Source organism: Hyla sarda, chromosome 6 (genome assembly GCF_029499605.1).
Source record: "Hyla sarda isolate aHylSar1 chromosome 6, aHylSar1.hap1, whole genome shotgun sequence".
Taxonomy (NCBI): Eukaryota; Metazoa; Chordata; class Amphibia; order Anura; family Hylidae; genus Hyla; species Hyla sarda.
In genome coordinates, this window is record NC_079194.1 from 289,452,172 (window position 1) to 289,475,311 (window position 23,140).

A 23,140-nucleotide genomic window follows, 5' to 3' on the forward strand; every position below is an offset into this window, starting at 1 on the left:
TGATTGGTCGGTTCTTCCAGCCATTGACACGTTTCGCAGATTCCGTAGCATTGTATGTTGAGTCCGGTTTCAAGTTACAATGGTCCAGAAAAGACCATTGTATGTTGAAACTATTGTATGTTGAGGCCGTTTTCTATAATGAAAATGTATACGGGAACCGTACTTGTAAAATGTGGTGTGAACCCAGCCTTAGACGACGAAGATTGCCATGTTGCACTTCCATGAAAGGGAACGGGGTCACCCGGTAGGTAGTCGTGGCTGCCATCAGTAGCCCACCCTGGTGGATTAGTGGCAATTTATCAGGTCGCATTGTAACCCCACTGAGCTGCGACGCAGCCATCTTTGTCTCTGTGTAGCCCCCGCCATAATAGAAAGTTCAGCGGGGGCTACACGGCGACACCCAGGAAATGGCGAGAAATCCTGCATCCATAGTCATGAAACGGAATTTGCTTTAGTTGTCGCAGATACCCAACGTCTCATTGATTTTGTGGGGTTTTTACTTTACGGAAGAATGGATGTGTCTGTTCTTCCGCCAGAATTCGGATCTGCTTCTGAGATTTCCGCGTGGAAAATCCCATTAAAATAAACGAAAATCTGATATAAGGCGCAAGCTGCCTGAATTTTCTCTGTACAGTTTTTCCCAAGCAGGGTGCCTCAGCTGTTGCAAATTCAATGCTGAGAGTTGTAGCTTTGCAACAGCTGGAGGCACCCTGGTTGGGGAACACTGCCTGCATGCTGGGAGTTGTAGTTTTGCAACAGCTGGAGGCACCCTGGTTAGGAAACACTGCCTTGGTGGTTTCAATGTATCACTGTTTTCAAGATCTTGGCTTGCTGTCAGTGAATGGAAACATTCTTGCATACCTCCATATGTCGTACACCTACTGTGCAGCAGAGGTGGTCATTTACCCGAAGTGGAAGGGCTCGTTCACACTACGTATTTTCGGAGCAGAAATCCACTTGGAAAATACGGTGCAGCAGCCTTCCACCTGACACCTTATACCCGTATCAGGAACTGTCCTCTGTAGCATTCAGCTGCTAATAAGTACTGAAAGGATTGAGATTTTTTAATAGAAGTAATTTACAAATCTATTTAATTTTCTGGCACCAGTTGATTTAAAAAAAAAAAAAAAAGTTTCCCTCCGGAGTGGGAACTTTAACCTAGCCTTACCCACGGCAAAATCTCTAAAACCAGGAACTGATTGGCAATTTCTTCTCCCCCATTGAAATCAATGGTAAAACATGTGCAACAAGTCCGTACACAACCCACAACAGAAACAAACACACTGAATACTTATTAAAGGGGTACTCCACTGGAAACCTTTTTTTTTTAATTTTTTTTTTAAATCAACTGGTGCCAGAAAGTTAAACAGATTTGTAAATTACTTGTATTAAAACATCTTTACTCTTCTAGTACTTATCAGCTGCTGTATGCTACAGAGGAAGTTCTTTTCTTTTTGAATTTCTTTTCTGTCTGACCACAGCGCTCTCTGCTGACACCTCTGTCCATGTCAGGAACTGTCCAGAGTAGAAGCAAATCCCCATAGAAAGCCTATCCTGCTGTGGACAGTTCCTGACATGGACAGAGGTGTCAGCAGAGAGCACTGTGGTCAAACAGAAAATAAATTCAAAAAGAAAAGAACTTCCTGTAGAGCATACAGCAGCTGATAAGTACTGGAAGGGTTACAATTTTTTTTAATAGAAGTAATTTACAAATCTGTTTAACTTTCTGGCACCAGTTGATTTAAAAAAATGGTTTCCAGTGGAGTACCCCTTTAACCCCTTAACGACGCAGGACGTATATTTACGTCCTGCGCCGGCTCCCGCGATATGAAGCGGGATCGCGCCGCAATCCTGCATCATATCACGTCGGTCCCGGCGCTCATCAACGGCCGGGACCCGCGGCTAATACCACACATCGGCGATGTGCGGTATTAACCCTTTAGAAGCGGCGGTCAAAGCTGACCGCCGCTTCTAAAGTGAAACTGAAAGTATCCCGGCTGCTCAGTCGGGCTGTTCGGGACCGCCGCGGTGAAATCGCGGCGTCCCGAACAGCTGACCGGACACCGGGAGGGCCCTTACCTACCTCCTCGGTGTCCGATCGACGAATGACTGCTCCGTGCCTGAGATCCAGGCAGGAGCAGTCAAGCGCCGATAACAATGATCACAGGCGTGTTAATACATGCCAGTGATCAGCATGAGAGATCAGTGTGTGCAGTGTTATAGGTCCCTATGGGATAACAATGATCAGTATAAGAGATCAGTGTGTGCAGTGTTATAGGTCCCTATGGGATAACAATGATCAGTATAAGAGATCAGTGTGTGCAGTGTTATAGGTCCCTATGGGATAACAATGATCAGTATAAGAGATCAGTGTGTGCAGTGTTATAGGTCCCTATGGGACCTATAACACTGCAAAAAAAAAATGTAAAAAAAAAAGTGTTAATAAAGGTATTTTAACCCCTTCCCTAATAAAAGTTTGAATCACCCCCCTTTTCCCATAAAAAAAATAAAACAGTATAAAAAAATAAATAAACATATGTGGTATCGCCGCGTGCGTAAATGTCCTAACTATAAAAATATATCATTAATTAAACCGCACGGTCAATGGCGTACGCGCAAAAAAATTCCAAAGTCCAAAAAAGCGTATTTTGGTCACTTTTTATACCATTAAAAAAATGAATAAAAAGTGATCAAAAAGTCAGATCAAAACAAAAATCATACCGATAAAAACTTCAGATCACGGCGCAAAAAAATGAGTCCTCATACCGCCCTGTACGTGGAAAAATTAAAAAGTTATAGGGGTCAGAAGATGACATTTTTAAACGTATACATTTTCCTGCATGTAGTTATGATTTTTTCCAGAAGTGCGACAAAATCAAACCTATATAAGTAGGGGATCATTTTAACCGTATGGACCTACAGAATAATGATAAGGTGTAATTTTTACCGAAATATGCACTGCGTAGAAACGGAAGCCCCCAAAATTACAAAATGGCGTTTTTTTTTTCGATTTTGTCGCACAATGATTTTTTTTCCGTTTCGCCGTGCATTTTTGGGTAAAATGACTAATGTCACTGCAAAGTAGAACTGGTGGCGCAAAAAATAAGCCATAATATGGATTTTTAGGTGGAAAATTGAAAGGGTTATGATTTTTAAAAGGTAAGGAGGAAAAAACTAAAGTGCAAAAATGGAAAAACCCTGAGTCCTTAAGGGGTTAAAGAGTGCCTGTCATTATAAATTTTATAATCCTCCCAGATCACGGCCCCATCATGATAAACCACCCCCTGCCTTTATTTTTATTATTTGTTAGTTTTCTACCTGGGAGTTGTAGTGTTGCACCAACTGGACAGCCGACAGCTGCTATAAACAATATCCTTTTGCATCTATGCATATTTATCTGCTTGGAGTACAAGCCCCACCGTGTCAGGGCAGACTGAGAGTTGTAGTTCCCAAACAGTTGACTCATTAAAGGGGTTATCCAGAGCTAATTTCTTCTAAAAACAGCACCACACTTGTTATCAGGATGTGTGTGGTATTACAACTTGTCTCCATTCACTTTATTAGGAATCAAGTGCAATACCACAAACAACCTGAGAACAGGTGTGGTGCTTCTTTCGGAAGAAATCAGTTCTTTTTTTCTAATCCTGGGTAACCTCTTTTAAAGGGGTACTCCACTGGCCAGCGTTCGGAACATTTATTTCCAGGTACTGTGTGCGCGCGCTTTGGGGGTCAGCCACGCCCCTTCAATGCAAATCTATGGGAGGGGGTGTGACAGACACCACGCCCCCTCCCATAGACTTGCATTGAGGGGGCGTGGCTAACCCCTGCAGCGCACGCACACAGTGTTCAGAACTAAATGTTCTGAATGCTGGCCAACCCCTTTGGTGGAAATTTTTTTTTTTAAATGAACTGGTGCCAGAATGTTAAACAGACTTGTAAATTACTTCTATTTAAAAATCTTAATCCTTTCAATACTTATTAGCAGCTGTATGCTACATAGGTAATTCTTTTCTTTTTGAATTTCTTTTTTGTCTTGTCCACAGTGCTCTCTGCTGACACCTGACACCTGTATCAGGAACTGTCCAGAGAAGAAGAAAATCCTCATAGCAAACCTATGCTGCTCTGGACAGTTCCTGACATGGACAGAGGTGTCAGCAGAGAGCAATGGGAACAAGACAAAAAAAGAAATTAAAAAAGCAAAGAATTTCCTCTGTAGCATACAGCTGCTAATAAGTACTGGAAAGATAAAGATTTTTTAATAGAAGTAATTTACAAATCTGTTTAACTTTCTGGCACCAGTTTATTTAAAAATAAAATAAAGGTTTCCACCGGAGTAACCCTTTAAGTATGTTTTAAAGGGGAACTCTGGTACTAGACATCTTTTCCCCTATTCACAGTATAGGGGATAAGATGTCTGATTGCAGGGGCTCCCAGCGGTCGGACCCACCGCGATCTTTGGCCTGGCAGCCCGGCGTTCTGATAGTTTATGCTCCTCTTGTCCACAGGATGTCTAATACTGGAGTTCCCCTTTAACACAGTCTTTTTTTCTTGCTTTGATCTCCCTGTGAACCAGAGGTCATCATGTCTATGTCACACCTGTACGGCAAAGATGAGGACAGCGATGGGGTGGAGATGGAGAGCTTCCAGATCACCGACTGGGACATACAGAACGAGTTCAACCCAAACCGCCGGAAGCACTGGCAGACAAAGGAAGAAGCCACGTACGGCATGTGGGCCGAGCGCGACTCCGATGATGAGCGGCCGAGTTTTGGTGGCAAGAAGTAAGTGTAGCTGCGGTGCCCATAAGAAGCCCCTCTCTGGGTTGTGTGACCTGGAGCCATGTCCTTGCAGTATACACAGCACCAGACCGAAAATATTTTTGGGTTAAAGCGCACATCCAGTGATGGCTCGAGCCCTAGACTTGTGCAAGATTATGTGCAAACAATCTGTGAATTTGGCGAAAGTCTCATAGACTTGCATGGGACTTTCTTAAAATCTGTAGACTGAAGGCCAGTAGTCTCGGGCCGCGGCATAAAAATTAACTTCCTCCCTCACTCTGCTACACACAGCCCAGAGCAGTTCAGTGTGAGATGAGCTAAGATTGGTTAAGGCTGCACACACATCCTCAGCACTTCAGACTGCAGTTGATGATTTTGGACTTCTGCCAGGCCAGCAGGAGTGCAAAGTCTGTGGGGAGGAGGAAATGTGCTCTAGACAAGTAGGGAGACACCTAGTGGCAGCTTTTTTAAGCACAAAACATAGAACATTTCTAATTTTTTAAACAAAGATTTTTTATTTACCATAAGGAGTGCAATAGCGAAAATTTATTTTAATGACAGTACCCATTTAAAGGGGTACTCTGGTTTTGAAAAACGTATCCCCTACTCACAGGATAAGGGATAAGTGTCTGTCACGCCTCCTCCCATAGACTTGCATTGAGGGGGTGTGATGACATGAGGGGGCGGGGCTATGACGTCACGAGCTCCCGACTCCAGCGTTCGGAACAGTTTGTTCCAAACGCTGAGCAGCGGAGTACCCTTTCAAATTTTCGTGCCGCCGCCCAGGCCTTGCACGAGACTACTGTCCTTCAATCAGCGGATTGAAGTTTTGTGCAAGGGTCTGGCGTTTTTTCAAAACCGGAGTACCCCTTTAAAGGAGTCTTCCCTTCACAGGCATTTATTTCATATTCACAGGCTTGAAAAATGCAAGTCCCAACTCAGGGACCCTAATTTATGTAAAAAATGGGCGTCTCCCAAACGCTTCCACCTGGTAAGATAGGCATATAAAGCCTTACACAACTGTGTTGTTCTCTCTCTCTCTCTCTAAGGTCACGTGACTACTCCGCGCCAGTAAATTTCATCAGCGCTGGGATCCGCAAGCCTGCAGCAGAAGAGAAGTCCGGCAGCGATTCCGACAGTCCGAACGAAGCCCCTCGAAAAGTAGAGGAGATCCAGCCAAAGAAGCTGAGAACGGTACACTGATCCTGTTATTACGTTAGGTCAGAATGGATTTAGGGGTCACTGTCAGCTGGAAAGACATGTTGTCCAGGTATGCCAAAAGGTCAGACTGCACCTGATACAGCCGGGTGAAGTGCCCTCCTCACCCCCTGGCTGTCATTCAAACCAGAATCGTTTACATGGACTCTAATGCAGAGAATGAGTCAGAGGGTGGGAAGTGACGAGTGCTGGGATAAAATCCTACCTAAGTTTTTCCAAATTACAGTAACACTTTAACCCTTTAAGGACTCAGGGCATACCTGTACACCGTGGAAATTCCGGTCACCGGGATGCCTGCTGTAGTCATTCAGCAGGCACCCCATGCAAACCTCTGGGCTATTTGGTCAATCGGGTCCCCGGTGACCCGGAAAAAAGGGTGACAGTGCCGTCCAAGATGGCACCTATAATCCTTTAGCAGCTATAGTGAGATGGCACTGGTGCCACCTCACGATCGTCCTGATTCACGGCCGACGAAACAGGACTCCTGCTGTGGGGGTGTCCCTAACGGCACTCGCTCTGCCCCTATTCTGGAGGGCGAGAATGGGTGCTGGGAGTCCTCACCTGTACCTGGGGCCCCCGATCCCCATCATCAGTGGTGGGATCGGGGCCCCAGGAGTGGAGACGACGGCGGCATCAGGCAGGATCCGGCAGAGCAGCAGCAGGAGGTAAGGCCGTGCCTCCTGCTTTTGCCTAGTAAAAACTCCCAGCATGAACAAAAGGGCATGCTGGGAGTTGTTGTTATGCAACAGCAGAAGCCACAACTACAACTCCCAGCATGCCCTTTTTGTAGTTTGTGCATGCTGGGGGTTGTAGTTATGCAACAGCTGGAGGCATTTTTTTCTATGAAAAAGTGTGCCTCTCTCCAGCTATTGCATAACTACAACCCCCAGCATGCACTGACAGCCGAAGGGCATGCTGGGAGTTGCAGTAGTGTGCCTCCAGCTGTTGCATAACTAAAAGTTCCAGCATGCCCTTCGGCTCTAAGTGCATGCTGAGAGTTTTAGTTTTGCAACAGCTGAAGGCACACTGGTTGCAAAACATAGAGTTTGTTACCTAACTGTGTTTTGCAACCAGTGTGCCTCCAGCTGTTGCATAACTACATTCCCCAGCATGCACGGACAGCCAAAGGAGTTGTAGTTTTGCAACAGCTGGAGGTTTGCCCCCCTCCCAATGTGAATGTACAGGGTACTGTCACACGGGCGGGGGTTTATAGTGAGTTTTTCGCTGCAAGTTTGAGATGCAACAAATTTTCTGCTGCAGCTCAAACTCCCAGCGAGAAATTTGCTGTGAATGTACCCTAAAAACACTACACAAAATAAAAAGTGAAACACTACATATACCCCCTACCCCCCCCCCCCCCCCCAAATAAAAATGAAAAATGTCTGGTACGGCACTGTTTCCAAAATGAAGCCTCCAGCTGTTGCAAAACAACAACTCCCAGTATTGCCGGACAGTTATTGACTGTCCAATGCTGGGTGTTTTGCAACAGCTGGAGGCACCCTGTTTGGGAAACACTGCCGCAGGATAATTTTACTATCGGAGGCAAGTGTCATTCTTGCATCCGAGTCTGTCCCTAGGCAAATCCCTAATTTAGGCCTCAAATGCGCATTGCGCTCTCTCACTTCGGAGCCCTGTCGTATTTCAAGGCAACACTTTAGGGCCACATGTGGGGTATTACAGTACTTTGGAGAAATTGCCTAACAAATTTTGGGGGGCTTTTACTCCTTATGAAAAGGTAAAGTTGGGGTCTACTCCAGCTGGGAGCCCGCTCTGCAGTCGCTCTGTGACTGCTGACGCATCCGCAGTGTGAAATACGCTGCGGATGCGCTGTGTGTGACACTACCCATCAGGAGTTGCCTCGTCTGCACAACACTGTCCCTAGGGCAAGCCACCCTGGCAATCATCTGTTACAGCAGGTTGTCATCACACACACTGTCCCTGCAGCAACCTCTGCTGGGGAAATGCAGTATTACAAGCCTCCTATTTAAATGAGTAGGTGACAGTGTTTTTCGTGGTTGTCTCATGTCATGCCCATCAGATTTAGAGCTGCTCTTTCTAGTGACTCTCTGTTCAGGTTGGTAGAGAATGAGACCTCTATTTGAGCTATATACCAATGAACCATGCCTTTAAAGGGGTACTCCAGTGAAATTTTTTTTTTTCGTATCAACTGGCTCCAGAAAGTTAAACAGATTTGTAAATTATTTCTATAAAAAAATCTTAATCCTTCCAGTACTTATTAGTTGCTGAAGTTGAGTTGTTCTTTTCTGTCTGACAACAGTGCTCTCTGCTGACATCTCTGTCTGTCTCTGGAACTGTCCGGAGCAGAAGAGGTTTGCTATGGGGATTTGCTCCTGCTCTGGACAGTTCCTGAGACATACAGACAGGTGTCAGCAGAGAGCACTGTGGTAAGACTGAAAAGAACAACTCAACTTCAGTAGCGGATAAGTACTGGAAGGATTAAGATTTTTTAAATAGATGTAATTTTCAAATCTGCTTAACTTTCTGGAGCCAGTGGATATGAAAAAACTTGTTTTTCACCGGAGAACCCCTTTAAAACAATTGAAGGGAATAACATTTATTATCTGGTGACAATGGCGTCTGTCAGGGTTGTGAGGAAAAGTGAGCAAAGTGTAAGGATGTGACCTACTGTGACAAGAGCCAAATTGTGATGTCTGAATGACTGGGTAAGAACATCTCTTGTGGGGTTTGGCTCACCGTATGAGAGAGTAGTGGACGCATGGGATAGCCTTCTTGCAGAAGTGGTAGCTGCCATTGGCTGTGAGTTGTAGTTTTGCAACAGCTGGAGGCACACTGTTTGGAAAACACTGCCTTACAGAATCTGCTGCTGACATTATGATGCTAGATACCACATTATGTCTTCAGAGGTGTTGTTTGGTCCAGGACTCAATGGGTCAAAGCTGATTTGATCCATTACCATTAGGTTGTTGGTTTTAATATTATAGCGTCTTGCTGTACACATATCTGTGATACCTGAGGGGATCTACTCGACTTCAATATCCATTGCGTTAAATTTACTGAACTACCCGTTGTCTTTGTGTAACGTGAGACTTTTATTGTGTCTGTATCTTGCAGGGCGGGAATTTTAAGCCTTTACAGAAAACATTTGCCGGAGGAATCAAATCCAATACGGATTTTGGCTCTTGGGAGAGACACACCAAGGGGATTGGTCAGAAGCTCCTGCAGAAGATGGGATATGTTCCTGGCAAAGGCTTGGGAAAGAACGCACAAGGTAACCGCTTATTTATGATTATTTATACCAATGACGTGATCTATCAACACAGATCAATGGAGAATACTTTATAGGGGGAGACGCCTTTATTGGAGTTCTGGGTGGAGGCACAATGTATTAGTAATTGCACATATACTGATGACTATTGAACTAACATCAAAAGGGGAAACACCTTTAGGGTAAGGAAACACGTTGGCCCTAATTTACTATTGCAAACCCGACATGTTTTGTCTGGTTGTGCGCCAGATTCTGCGCCAGAATTTGCGCCAGAATTGAAAAAACCCCACTAACTCTCCATTATACTGTAGGGAAACCTTAGTAAATACCGTGGAAAAAAAATTGCAGGGAATTAAAACCCACAAAGAAACCTACACAACACTCTTAGTAAATCAGGGCCATAGTGTATCCGCAGCGTATTTCACACTGAGCAAGATCGGCTGTGTATTCTCCTATGTTTAGACACACAGGGGTTCCCGGTTGCAGCAGATCTTGCACAACGTGAAATACGCTGCGTATACGCTATGCGTGTGCTACTCGGAGGCAGCCCTGTGTGTGCAGTGAGGTATTGAGTGTGCTGGCCCAGCCTCCACATCTCACTGCACACACAGGGCTGCCACCTCTGCTCATAGGAGAATACACAGCGGGTTTTGTGCAGCTTGAAATATGCTGTGTGTGTCCTTACTCTTAAAGGGGTACTCTGCCGGAAAACATCTTATGGGGATCTCCGCGATCTCTGCTGCGGCATCCATGCCTTATGACTGGTGACTACAACCTCCATTTCCCCTCCATTTATGTCATGGGCCCTCCCATAGGCATGAATGGAGGGGGCGTGGCGTGACGTCACGAACACGGAAGCTCTAAGCTAGCGTCCGTTTTCCAGATGCCGACGCTGCCGGCCCAGAGAACAGAGAGGTCCCCAGCGGCGGGACCCCCATGATCAGACATCTTATCCCTATCCTTTGGGTACGTGATAAGATGTTTTCCAGGGGAGTAGGGAGTACCCCTTTAATGGTCTATTCACACGTACAGTATTCTGCACAGATTTGATGCGCAGGATTTCAAGCTGTGTTCAGTCATTTAGTTTACATTGAAATCTGCAGCAGAAAATCCTGCGCTTCAAATCTGCACAGAATACTGTACGTGTGAATAGACCATTAAGGAGAAAATATTAACTCTAAGGGTACGTTCACACATACAGGATCCTGCGGAGATTTGAAGCTGTGCTCAGTCATTTAGTTTACATTGAAATCTGCAGCAGAAAATCCTTTGCATCAAACCCTGCGCATCAAATCTGCGTACATGTGAACGTACCCTAAATCTGTTAAAAAAATAAATAAATAAAAATGTTATTGATTGTACAAGATCAGTCAGAAGTGCACTTCACTCCCCAACTCGCATCGATCTTCTTTCAGTTTCTCTTGGGCTGCAGGACGGGGATCGCTTCTAGTCGGGGAGTGAAGTGCGCTTCTTTCTGCTTGTTCTTCTGATCTAAAAAAATCTAAACTTCCGACATGTCTCCGTGACATGTAAAACAGTTATACTTTAAATGACAGCAAGCAGAGATATTGTCAAAGTTTACTGGAATACCGTACAACCTTTAGTTATACAAACAAATAACTTGCTGAACGTGGAATTCACCATTTTTTTTAATCAATTTTTTGGTATTATATTTATGAGGCAACTGAAAGGAGTTTTGTCCTTTATTCAGGTATCACTGCTCCTATTGAGGCCAAGCAAAGGAAAGGTAAAGGAGCTGTGGGCGCCTATGGCTCAGAAAGGACCAAGCAGTCATTGAAAGATTTCCCTACGGTGGATTCCGAGGAAGAGGAAGATCAGGTCAGTGCTGCGTCCATCCGATCGTTGGGAATACAGGATCAGAGAGTTGCTTGTAGTCCATTTGTTGTATATGTACATAGTAATAAGCAGTTTTTTTTTCCTTTTTTCGATGTTGCATCCAGGAATTTCAGAAAGAATTGAGTCAGTGGAGAAAGGACCCGGGTGGAGGCAAGAAGAAGCCCAAGTATGCCTACAAGACAGTGGAGGAGCTCAAAGCCAAGGGGATCGGGGCGAAAGCCATGACTGCTCCGCAGAAGGAAATATCACAAGTCAAGGTTCGTTCTGCCAGTCCAATAAGTCTGAAATTATAACGTCCTCCTCACGGCCGACTATTATAGACAGGCCTCTTCCTATCTGTGGGTCAAACATAGATGCAATGAGTAAAAAAAAGGGATATTTTCTGCAGCGCTGGACCGAGTGGATTAAAAGAGACTAAGCTCTAATAGTTGAATAAAATGGAATTTATTTGTAGCACATGCAACGCGTTTCTGGCCCGAAATCGGGCCAGAAACGCGTTGCATGTGCTACAAATAAATGCCATTTTATTCAACTATTAGAGCTTGGTCTGTTTTAATCCACTTGGTCCAGCGCTGCAGAAAATATCCCCTTTTTTTTACTCATTGCATCTATTTACCACTGATGACTGAAGCCAGTGATCGGAAGGATTGCGAGCTGCAGGACCGTTGATATCCACTCTACAGGCGAATACAGGTGTTGTGCTCTTAGCGCAACACTATATGGTGAGTGGAGTTTCATTTTTACTGCAATTGTCTAACTATACTTCACTAGGGGCGCGTGTCTTCCTTTTTTCTTCTCTTGGGTCAAACATGGCACATTTAGGGTATGTTCACACTACGGAATTCCCGCGGTGTGAATTTAACATCAGTGTGAATGGGTTTCCGCGAGACTCTTTCACACTGCGGAATTTCAGCAGCGGACAATTCTGCCGCTGAAATTGTTCCGCGCAAAGAAAGAACATGTTCATTCTTTGCGCGGAAGTCCGCGAGTACTGTATAGCCGTCAATGGTGACGGCGCAGTGCCGCGAGGTCCTACCGTCGCCGCCGGCTGCCAGGCTGAATCTCCGCTCACGGAATGTGCGCCAGTCTGCGACACGATGCGATATTTTTTCCCGACGGACCCGATGTGGATTCTCCCAAACCCGAAAAAGGGGCGTTACCCGACATTTCTGAGCTTTCCCACTTATTTATTAAGGTTTCCAACCCGAATTTGTTGTATTGTTGTGGATTTTTTCCCGACAGCTCAGAGGAGTTGGAAACCAAAACCCACGTGCGACAAACAGGATGCGACATAATAATAAATACCAGGGGAAAAAAGCAGTCGGGTAAGAAAGCAAGATAGACTTACAACCCGATTTTCTTAGTAAATGAGGGCCATTGTCTTTATTCTGTAGGTCCGTATGATTACAATGATACCCAATTTATATTGTTTTTGTTTTATTTCACTATTTAAAAAAAATTATAAACAGAAAGACAGACAGGAAGCGATCAACCACCTGGTGAAATCCGTACCAGCCCGACACACCAGCCACTCAACTCCCATGGGTCTTGCTGTAAAGCCTAAATATCTAAATGTTGTTAAAGGGGATTATCCAGGAATCGAAAAACAGTGGTAATTTCTTTCAAGAACCGCTTCCCGTCTGTCTCCAGGTTGGGTGTGGTTCCGCAGCTCAGTTCCATTGAAGTGAATTGAGCCAAGTTGTAAATCCACACCCAACCTGGAGACAGACAGGGAGCGCTTTTTGAAAGAAATTAGCTCTGGCAACTCCCATAATGTTATACAAAAAATGAAAAGGAAAAAAACCTTTTTTCCTAAGTTTCCTGAAGACAATGCGCCCTATACAGACATCACCGAGTTAGGGGACTCCTACCAGAAGGTATTGGGATTCCTCCTTACCAATGTCACAAATTAATGTTATTTGTATTTTTCTTCGGTTCAGGTGATTGACATGACTGGACGAGAGCAGAAAGTCTATTACAGCTACAGTCAGATCTCTCATAAACACAACATCCCAGGAGAGACCCCCGCAGTAGGGAAAGAGGAGAAGCCTCAGGGGTTTGTCCTGCCCGAACTAGAGCACAACCTGCAGCTACTGATCGAGATGACTGAGCAGGAGATCATCCAGAATGACCGGCAGCTGCAATACGAGAGAGACATGGTCGTCAACCTGACCCACGAGTTGGAGAAGCTCTCCGAAGTGTTATCGAGGGAGGACAAAGCCATTTATAACCTGAGCCAGGTCCTGAAGACTGTGGAGGAGTGTGAGGAGAGGATGCAGCCGGGCTGTGACAATCCCCTCACCCTGGAGGAGTGTGCGCGCATATTCCAGATGCTGCAGGACAAGTATTACGAAGAATACAAGATGTCAGAGAAGGCCGACCTGGCAGTGGCCATCATCTACCCCCTGATGAAGGAATACTTCAAGGACTGGAATCCCTTAAGGGTGAGTGAAATTAAGTATCATGTGTATAAAGATCAAACTTTATCACTGCCCTGATACTGTACTAATTCACATAATGCAGTAGGGATGAGCGGTATACTGGTATGTCAGTATCACTGCAATAATGATAACTCCAACTTAATTCAAGCATTGAAAACCCTTCTGATCCTTAGACATTCTTTGGGAATAGGGAAGTTTTCATTTTACCTTGTTTTGGTTGCCAGGTCAGGTATGGTTAAAGGGGTACTCCAGTTAATGCCAACTGAATGCAATATGTTGTGACAAGTAAGACATGGAAGGATGATGCACTCACCACTGGCTTTGTAGTAAGCTTCAGTCTTTATTAAAGGGGTACTCCGGCGCTAAGACATCTTATCCCCTATGCAAAGGATAGGGGATAAGATGCCTGATCACAGAGGTCCCACCGCTGGGGACTCCCGTGATCTTGCTCGCAGCACCCTGTTATAATCAGTCCTCGGAGCATATTCACTCCGGGTCTGATTACTGGCAATCTCGGGGGCCGGAACATTGTGACGTCACGGCCCCACACCCTCAATGCAAGCCTATGGGAGGGGGCATGACAGCTGTCACGCCCCCTCCCATAGGCTTGCATTGAGGGGGCGGAGCGTGACATCACACAGCGCAGAGCCATGACCTCACAATGCTCCGGCCCCCGTGATCGCCAGGAATCAGACCCGGAGCGAACATGCTCCGGGGACTGATTATAACGGGGTGCCGCGTGCAAGATCACGGGGGTCCCCAGCGGCGGGACCCCCGCCATCAGGCATCTTATCCCTTTGGATAGGGGATAAGATGTCTTAGCGCCGGAGTACCCCTTTAATACAGTGGTTCCTCAACATATGATGGTAATGGGTTCCAGACAGACCATCGTTGGTTGAAACCATCGTATGTTGAGGTATACGTACCATAGATCATACGCTCCGGACCATCAGTTCGATGCTCTGGCCCATCAGTTCTCCGCTCCTCTGCTGCCATATCACTATGTTGCCGCTGCCCTGGGCCGTCGCTCTCCATCGCCGCTCACGCCGCCCCTATTGGATGACGCAGCGATGTGATGACTGTGACAGAGAGTGACGGAGCAGGGCAGCAGAGGAGCGGCGAAATGACGGACCAGAGCAGCGGGGACATGTAAGTATCATTCAGCGGGGCATATTAAACGGCTATCCGGTGGCAGCTGAAGCAGTTAGCGCTGCCGAATAGCCATTTTTGCAATGGCCCTGACACACAGAAGCATTGTATTTTGAAATGAACGTATGTCAAGGGAATACTGTAGTAGAAAAGTACTTGAAATCCAACGAGACAGGTACACAGGGAGCTGAAGGTGGTGCAGGTAAGGCTGAGGGCGTTCACAGTGGTGGCAACATGTTTCACGCACAACGGCGCTTCATCTCTTTGACTGTTGTTTCCAATACCTAGAATTTATAAAGGGTTATTTTATTGGCAGCTACATTGGTATTAATTTTATTTTCTTTTTTTTATTACGTTTTTTTTTAACAAGTACAATTTACATGAAACGCAACTCCCCATTTCCACCCAACCCCCCCTCCACACACACACACACACACATCGGTCCCAAGTGCACCACAAGTCCGAGTCAAAAAAAGAACAAAGTGAGATTGCATGTGAAATATCAAAGAAATAATACATTTCAAAAAGGCCATAGCAATAATGGTCCCCATGAATACAGAGACAGCAAACACCAGGAAAGACAATAGACATACAGGAACACACAATAATACAGACAGGTCCCTTACGAGAACTGTTGGGGCCTAACCTATATACCCGCACCCAGAGATCCCAGACCATATGGAACTTACACATGGCTTTACGCTTTTCATAGATACCCCTCTTTAAACGAACAATAAGTGTAACTCTAGCAACAAAATCAGCTACCTTAGGGCGACTTGCCCGTATTGATATTGATTTTTGCACTAATTGTTACATAAATGACTAATCCTATTTCATTTGTGATTTAGGACCCTACATACGGCATTGATATTATGACCAAGTGGAAGGATCTCCTGGAAGAAGGTCATCTGTCCCACAGTGCTCAGAACTCATCAATGGACACATATCACAGGTATATTCTAGCTTCTTTTAATGACAAGACCTTTGGGCTAGGTTTCCACACAAGTTTTTTCTGGCATTTTTTGAAAAACTTCCACTGCAATTTTTTTTAGCCAAAGCCCGGAGTATATTCAAAAGGAATAGGAACTATAAAGGAAGGACTTCTCTCTCTTGTTGGATCCACTTCTGTCTTTGGCTCAAAAACTGCAGTAGCAATATTCCAATAAATCCCAGAAAAAACCTGTGTGGGCACCTAGCCTTAAAGGGGTACTCCAGCGCTTAGACATCTTATCCCCTATCCAAAGGATAGGGGATAAGATGCCTGATCGCGGGGGTCCCGCCACTAGGGATCCCCGTGATCTTGCACGCAGCACCCCAGTTAAAATCAGTCCCCGGAGCATGTGATGTCACACGCCGCCGCCCCCGTGGTCGCCGGTAATCAGACCCGGAGTGAACATGCTCCGGGGACTGATTTTAACTGGAGTGCTGCGTGCAAGATCACGGGGGTCCCCAGCGGCGGGACCCCCGCGATCAGGCATCTTATCCCCTATCCTTCGGATATGTGATAAGATGTCTAAGTGCCGGAGAACCCCTTTAAGATGTTATCCAGTGGGATGGAGGGTTTTCTTTTTCTAACGATGTCCATTGCATGGCATATAAAAAAAAATAAACCTCTTCTTAACTAAAGCAGTCCCACGATGCCTCCGGTGTTCTGCTCCAGTTCCCCAGACATGAATGGAGGGGGCGTGGCCTGATGTCGCGACGGGGCGTGGTCCTGACGTCACGACCACTGCTGCAGGAACACGGTGTTTGTTTAAAACGCTGGGTGCTACGGGAGATCGCGGGGGACCCCAGCAGTGGGACCTTCACAATCAGATATCTTATCCCCTATCCTTTGGATAGGGGATAACCTGTCTAGCCATGGAGTACCCCTTTAATAAAAATCTATACACCAAACTGGAACCTATGAAAACTACAGAACAGCATGCAAAAAATGAACCATACAGTCCCATAGATGGGAAAATAAAAAAGTTATAGTGGTCAAAATAGATTGATTTAAAGCACATTTATTTAAAAAAAAAAAAAGGATTTTAAAAAAAAATATAATAAGTACATGAACTGGGGATCATTGTAATCATCCTGATCTGAATAATACAGATAATGTTGGTTGTAGTAAATGGCATAAAAACGAAAAATAAAGGGTGACATTACAAAGTACAATTGGTCCCGCAAAAAAGAAGCCGCGACGTGGCTCTGTAGATGGAAAAATGAAAGTTATGGCTAATAGAGAAAATGGGGAAAAAAAGAAAATATGAAAAATGCCCTGGATTTTATGATTTCCCATAACTGAATAATGAGAAACCCAGCAGCTAGACATGTCTTCCCCCTCCCTAAACTGGTCCCTCAATGTTTGTGCGCTCTATATTTAGCTGGAGAATGGCGTATTCTTGGTGAGATTTGTGTAAAAGTGATATTTCCTCTTATGCAGACTTCTTTGGGAGACATGGGTTCCGTTCCTGAGGAATGTCATCTCACAGTGGCAACCCAGAAACTGCGCACCCATGGTGGACTTCCTGGATAGCTGGGTCCACTTGTTGCCAATCTGGATCCTGGATAATGTACTGGACCAGCTCATCTTCCCTAAATTACATAAAGAGGTAAGTTGTGTGTGTATATAGATAAATAAATGTATAGTGTGTGTGTGTATGTATGTGTATATATATATATATGTGTGTGTGTGTGTGACCCAGGAGGACCCCACTATGGAGGAGACTCAGGAGGACCCCACTATGGAGGAGACCCAGGAGGACCCCACTGCTGACACAGAGACCTAAAAAAGCAAGACTACATTTTACCAAAATGAACTTGAGTAACCAAAATCCTTCTGGGAAAACATCTTGTGGACAGATGAGACCAAGATAGAGCTTTTTGGTAAAGCGCATCATTCTACTGTTTACCGAAAACGGAATGAGGCCTACAAAGAAAAGAACACAGTACCTACAGTGAAATATAGTGGAGGTCAGTGATGTTTTGGGGTTGTCTTGCTGCCTCTGGCACTGGGGGCCTTGAATGTGTACAAGGCATCATGAAATCTGAGGATTACCAACGGATTTTGGGTCGCACTGTACAGCCCAGTGTCAGAAAGCTTGGTTTGCGTCCAAGATCTTGGGTCTTCCAGCAGGACAATGACCCCAAACATAAGTCAAAAAGCCCCCAGAAATGGATGGCAACACATTGCTGGAGAGTTCTGATGTGGCAGCAATGAGTCCACTTCTAAATCCCATTGATCACCTGTGGAGAGATCTTAAAATTGCTGTTGGGAAAAGGCGCCTTCCAATAAGAGATTCCTGTCAAGTCAGCCGCCGCAGCCAAGAGCACGTTCAACACTGTGTATTGAATGCTACGGCTAGGGAATTTGGGTGTCTCGCATCCACAGGTGACACCCCCCCTTTCACCCACTGGCCCAGTCGCTGGGGGTGCACCGGTCCCAGCATGTGTCAGCCCTAGGGCCCCAGGCCCTCTTGGTGCCCAGCCCCCTTACTGGGGTACTGGCTGTACCCCCCTGATGGCGGCCCTGGTTAGTGAAATAATACTGTTATTCATTATGACATGCAGATTCTTTTGGAAATGGCCTTCATGCCATGAGAATGTAGTGACAAGAGTAACCTTCCATTCTGGATTTCTTACCTGGCTTTTATGTATAGCAATTATTTATTTAAATCATATTAATATTATTAAAAAATTTACAAGTCACTTTTCATAAATTATAAAACATCTTTAAGCAAAGTCTGCAAACTACAAGGCTCTTATAACAGCGATCTTCTAAGTGCTAAACATTGTTACATGATGTGCATTACAGACAAAGCTGTAACTAGCTTTTTGCTCCTGAGGCAAGAACAGAAAATTGTGCTCCCCCTCTATTTTGGCTTGGGACACCCCTTGGAAATAAAAAAACATTAGCGGGACACCCTTACCAAATAATCAGTCATTCTCTTTTTTTTTTTTTTTCTTCCCCATCTGGCACAGGACATCATGGAACCTGCAACACAAACATATTTGTCATGTCCCTCGCTCTGGCCGCCTGCATCGGCCGCAAGCGCGTGGTCTGCTTGTCCCCGGCTGCCAGCGGGGCTGGGATTCGCATCAGGGACCTGCTCGCATGTGAATCCCAGCCCATCACTCACCTCCTGTGGCCTCCACTCTGTCTCAGCTCCGGCGCGCGGGTGTGCAACCAAATATTAAGTTAAGGGTGCCAATAATTTTGTCCAGACCATTTTTGGAGTTTGGTGACATTATGTCCGATTTGCTTTTTCTCTATCTGCTCCATTAGGGGAAACAGACCATGGGTGTATGCTGCTGTCTCTAGGAGGTGTGACACTATGGTAATAAAAAAAGTCGGCTCCTCCCAGCAGGATATACCCGCCTTCAGGCCCTGAGCTAATCAGTTTAAGCTTAGTGTCTGAAGGAGGTGGACATGGTCTGGAATTCTCCAGACCAGGTCTTCAGATTTTTTATTTTCCTAGTATAGGGACGTGTTCGTTTTTTTTATTCCTTTTTCTTTTCTGTTTTCAGGTGGGGACTCAGGGACTCCGGTTCCCTGTTTCCCCATTGCGAGTAAGGGGGCACAGACATTGCATATATGCGCTGTTCACCCCCCCTCGCCAACGGTCAGCACCTGGGTCAGCTCATGGGTCTGGGTCCCCCTATTTCCCTGCTCGCCTCGCTCACACATAGCAGCCAGGCGTGATGCAGGTAACTAAGCTGACTGAAGACTTCACTGAAGACTCCATTAGGTAAGTTCTTCTGACTGAGGTAAGTACTTCCCCGCTTTTTCTCCTCAGGTGCGGACTTGCAACTTCTGGAAACCCCCTGTTTTGGCCCACCTTTTAAGGTTATGAGGCTGGCTTACTGGGGATGGGCTTTTATTCTGGTCCTTTATTCGGGGGGAGCAGTGGCATCTGAGGGGGCATATGTTTTTCACTAGTGTGTGTGTGTTTGTGTGTGTGTGTGTGTGTGTGTGTGTGTGGTTACAGTGTTTAGACTGCAGCACCTTATATGTGGCTGACCGGCGCTGGTACGGGCCGGGCGCTCTCCGCGCCGACTTACTTTCGTTTTCTCCGCCAGCGCCTTATATGCGGCTGACAGCCGCGGCACTGGTTCGGGCCGGGCGCTCTCTGCGCCGGCTTACTTTCGCTTTCGCCGGTAGTCTCTGCCAGGATATCGTCCACCCGCTCTGTTCCCCCGAGCGCATATGCGGCTGACATGTGCACTCAGGACAAGGAGCGGGCGCCATTACTGCTTCTTCTCGGCCTTCCTTAGCTCTGCCCACAGGGCTGTCAGAGCTCTTCTGAGGCGCCAAATAGCCTCCAATCAGCACCGTGGGCGCGATTTTCAGTCAGAAGGGGGCCAATTAGATAGTGCCTCTGCTTCAGGCACGCCCCCCTCTGTTATTGGCTGGCCTGTTTTCTTACTCTAGTCGCACGGAGCCGTTCTCCTCACTGCAGCTGCCAGGGGACACAGACTAGGGTGAGAAAGTTCCTGCCTTTTTTTCTCATAATGTCTGTACCCAGAGCTGTTCCCCCCTCTAAACAGAAACCTGGAACCTCAGTGACTTATTTTGTCTGTAAGCACTGTAGTACCAAAATGCCTAGCTCTACCGAGCCCACTTGCCCTGCCTGCTCCACTGCTCTCCCAGACCCCCTGGTACCCCCTGATGCCCTTTCGGTTTCGGTGGGTTCAGCCGCTCCACCAGCCTGGGTTTCTTCCCTGACCCAGTATATGGCTGACTTGACCCAAGTCTCCCGTTCGGTGGCTGAGGCCTCCCGGGAAGTGGTGTCCGCCCTGAAGGGGTCTTCCCTGCGCAGGGCCTCTGAGAGGCTCCTCGTCTCCACATACTCCACGCTCTCACAAGCGTACTAGGGGTGCCTCGTCTGACCCTTCCATTGAGTCTTCAGATAGACGTGAGCGTTCCCCTCGTCATCTGGGCACAAACGTCGTTCCTCCAGAGGAGGTTCTTGTAGTCGCCGCTCTGCCACGCCAGAGCCGCGTACCCAGTCTGGGTCGCCCCCCTCCAGGACTGCCTCTACTCGTTCACATTCTCCTGATGAACTGGTGGACGAGGCTTCCGAGCCGGCATCGGACTCAGAGGACCGCTCGGACGCAATTGAAACGGTGAACTCATTGGTGACTGCCATAAGAGACACCTTTCACTTAGAGGACCCAGGATCTTCGGATGTCACTCCAGGAGTATCCTTTCATCGTGCTAAGCCAGCACCTCAAAGGTTCAGCTCTCATGCTGACTTTGACGACATTCTGGAATCTGCATGGAAACATCCAGACAAGAGGTTCCCGGGAATCAAGACGATTCAAGAACGTTATCCATTTGACAAGGACTTTGTCACTAAGGTGGTTTCCCCTCCCTCAATGGATCCACCAATCTCCCGGATCTCTAAGGCGACTACACTGCCTCTGGCAGATGCTGCTGCCTTCAAGGATCCCACGGACAAGAAGGTAGAATCCTTAGCGAAGTTTGCCTCTGAAGCAGCTGGCTCTTCTCTTCTTCCCATCTCCGCCTCGACATGGGTGTCCAAGGCTCTGTCGGAGTGGTGCCAAAAGCTCCATCAGGATATCTTAGTGGGATCCCCCCCCCAGAGGATCTATCTGCTCTGGCTCTCCAATGCTCTAAAGCTGAAGACTTCCTGTGCGCAGCTTCCATGCAGTCAGCCCGTTGTTCTGCCTTTGCTGTGGGTCACCTAGCGGCTCTCAGTCGCTCTATTTGGCTTAAGGCTTGGAATGCGGATGCCGCTTCCAAAAGGTCTCTCACTGAGCTTCCTTTTACTGGTGGCAGTCTCTTTGGCAAAAGCCTTGATGAGATTATCTCTGAGGCAACGGGAGTTCCTTGTTACCTCAAAATAAGGCTCGCCCTACTTCCCAAAGGAAGTCCTTTTCCTTTCGGTCCTTTCGGACCTCTGACTCCAGCAAAGGGTCCGGGCAGGCGCCCTCGTGGGACAAGAAGGCTCCTTCATTCCGGGCACGCCCGTCTTGGAAGTCGGTCTCCAACCGGTCCGGCCGTTTTGCGCCCAAACAGGCAACCGCAAACCCACTTCTGCATGAAGTGAGGCCCCCACCCGCAGTTTCTTCTCGGGTGGGAGGTCGTCTCTTACTTTTTCGAGACATCTGGACCTCACACATTCAGGACTCTTGGGTCAGGGACGTGGTGTCCAACGGTTACCGGATCAAATTCGCCTCCCTTCCCAGGGATCGTTTTTTTCAGTCTCTGCTTCTCCAGGGGGTTATTGTTCCCGTTCCGCCAGGGGAACAGTTTCAGGGTTTCTATTCCAATCTTTTTGTGGTTCCCTAGAAGGACAGTTCGGTGCGACCAATCCTAGACCTCAAGCGTCTCAACCATCATCTTCTTATCCGCCACTTCCGAATGGAATCTCTCCGTTCGGTGGTGGCATCCCTGGAACAAGCGAAGTTCCTTTCCTCGGTGGACATCAAGGATGCCTACCTCCATGTGCCAATATTTCCAGGCCATCATCGGTACCTCTGCTTTGCGGTTCCGGAGGGGCATTTTCAATTCGTAGCCCTCCCCTTTGGTATAGCCACGGCTCCTCTGGTCTTTACAAAGATCCTTGCGCCAGTGATGGGCCTGTTACGGTCGAGGGGAGTCTCGTGATACCCTACCTGGATGACCTTCTCATCAAAGCTCCAACCAGAACCCAGACTCTGGAGAATCTGGACGTCACTCTCCACACTCTGGATCGCCTCGGGTGGATGGTCAACCGAGACAAGTCAGTCCTCCGTCCTACCCAGTCTCTAACCTTCCTGGCACTTCGATTCTGCCCGAATTTGTCTCCCGCCGGACAAACGTCTGGCACTTCTGTCGGGGGTCCGCTCCCTTCGGACCCAGGTCTCAGTCCCCATCCGCACTTGTATGGAAGTCCTGGGTCGGATGGTGGCAACTATGGAGGCCGTACCTTTTGCCCAGTTTCATTACCGCCCCTTCAACTGGCGATTCTCTCTCTTGATGGAACAGGTCTCCTCCGTCCCTCGATCGTCAGATTGTTCTCCCTCGCAGTGTCCGTCAGTCTCTGCTCTGGTGGCTCCGCTCCCCCCTTCTTCTCCAAGGGCGGTCATTTCTTCCCCTTTACTGGCAGGTAGTTACAACGGATGCCAGCCTGTCGGGTTGGGGCGGCGTGTTCAGGGATTGGACGGTTCAGGGACTCTGGTCTTCCCGAGAGACCCTTCTTCCGATAAACATATTGGAATTACGGGCGATTCTTCTTTGTCTTCTTCATTGGAAGTCCTGTCTTCAGTCCCATCCTGTCCGCGTCCGGTCGGACAGCGCCACGGCCGTGGCATACATAAATCGACAGGGTGGCACTCGCAGCTCGGCAGCCATGGCCGAGGTGACCAAAATTCTCACCTGGGCGGAAAGCAAGGTTCCAGCCATTTCGGCGATTCACATTCCGGGAGTGCTCAACTGGGAAGCGGACTTCCTCAGTCAG

General features: G+C 47.1%; 1 protein-coding gene across 3 annotated transcripts in view; it reads left to right on the top strand.

Moving 5' to 3' along the window:
• TFIP11 (tuftelin interacting protein 11) overlaps window positions 1–23,140 on the top strand; it is a 75,978-nt gene that overhangs the window by 40,105 nt on the left and 12,733 nt on the right. For all 3 annotated transcript variants that reach the window (XM_056527676.1, XM_056527675.1, XM_056527677.1), the window contains 8 exons: window positions 4,574–4,781; window positions 5,828–5,972; window positions 9,090–9,246; window positions 10,955–11,082; window positions 11,205–11,357; window positions 13,041–13,544; window positions 15,539–15,642; window positions 17,119–17,287. In XM_056527676.1, coding sequence (XP_056383651.1) covers window positions 4,582–4,781; window positions 5,828–5,972; window positions 9,090–9,246; window positions 10,955–11,082; window positions 11,205–11,357; window positions 13,041–13,544; window positions 15,539–15,642; window positions 17,119–17,287 — 1,560 coding nt within the window. In that variant the 5' untranslated portion in view covers window positions 4,574–4,581. The remainder of the gene's footprint in view (window positions 1–4,573; window positions 4,782–5,827; window positions 5,973–9,089; window positions 9,247–10,954; window positions 11,083–11,204; window positions 11,358–13,040; window positions 13,545–15,538; window positions 15,643–17,118; window positions 17,288–23,140) is intronic.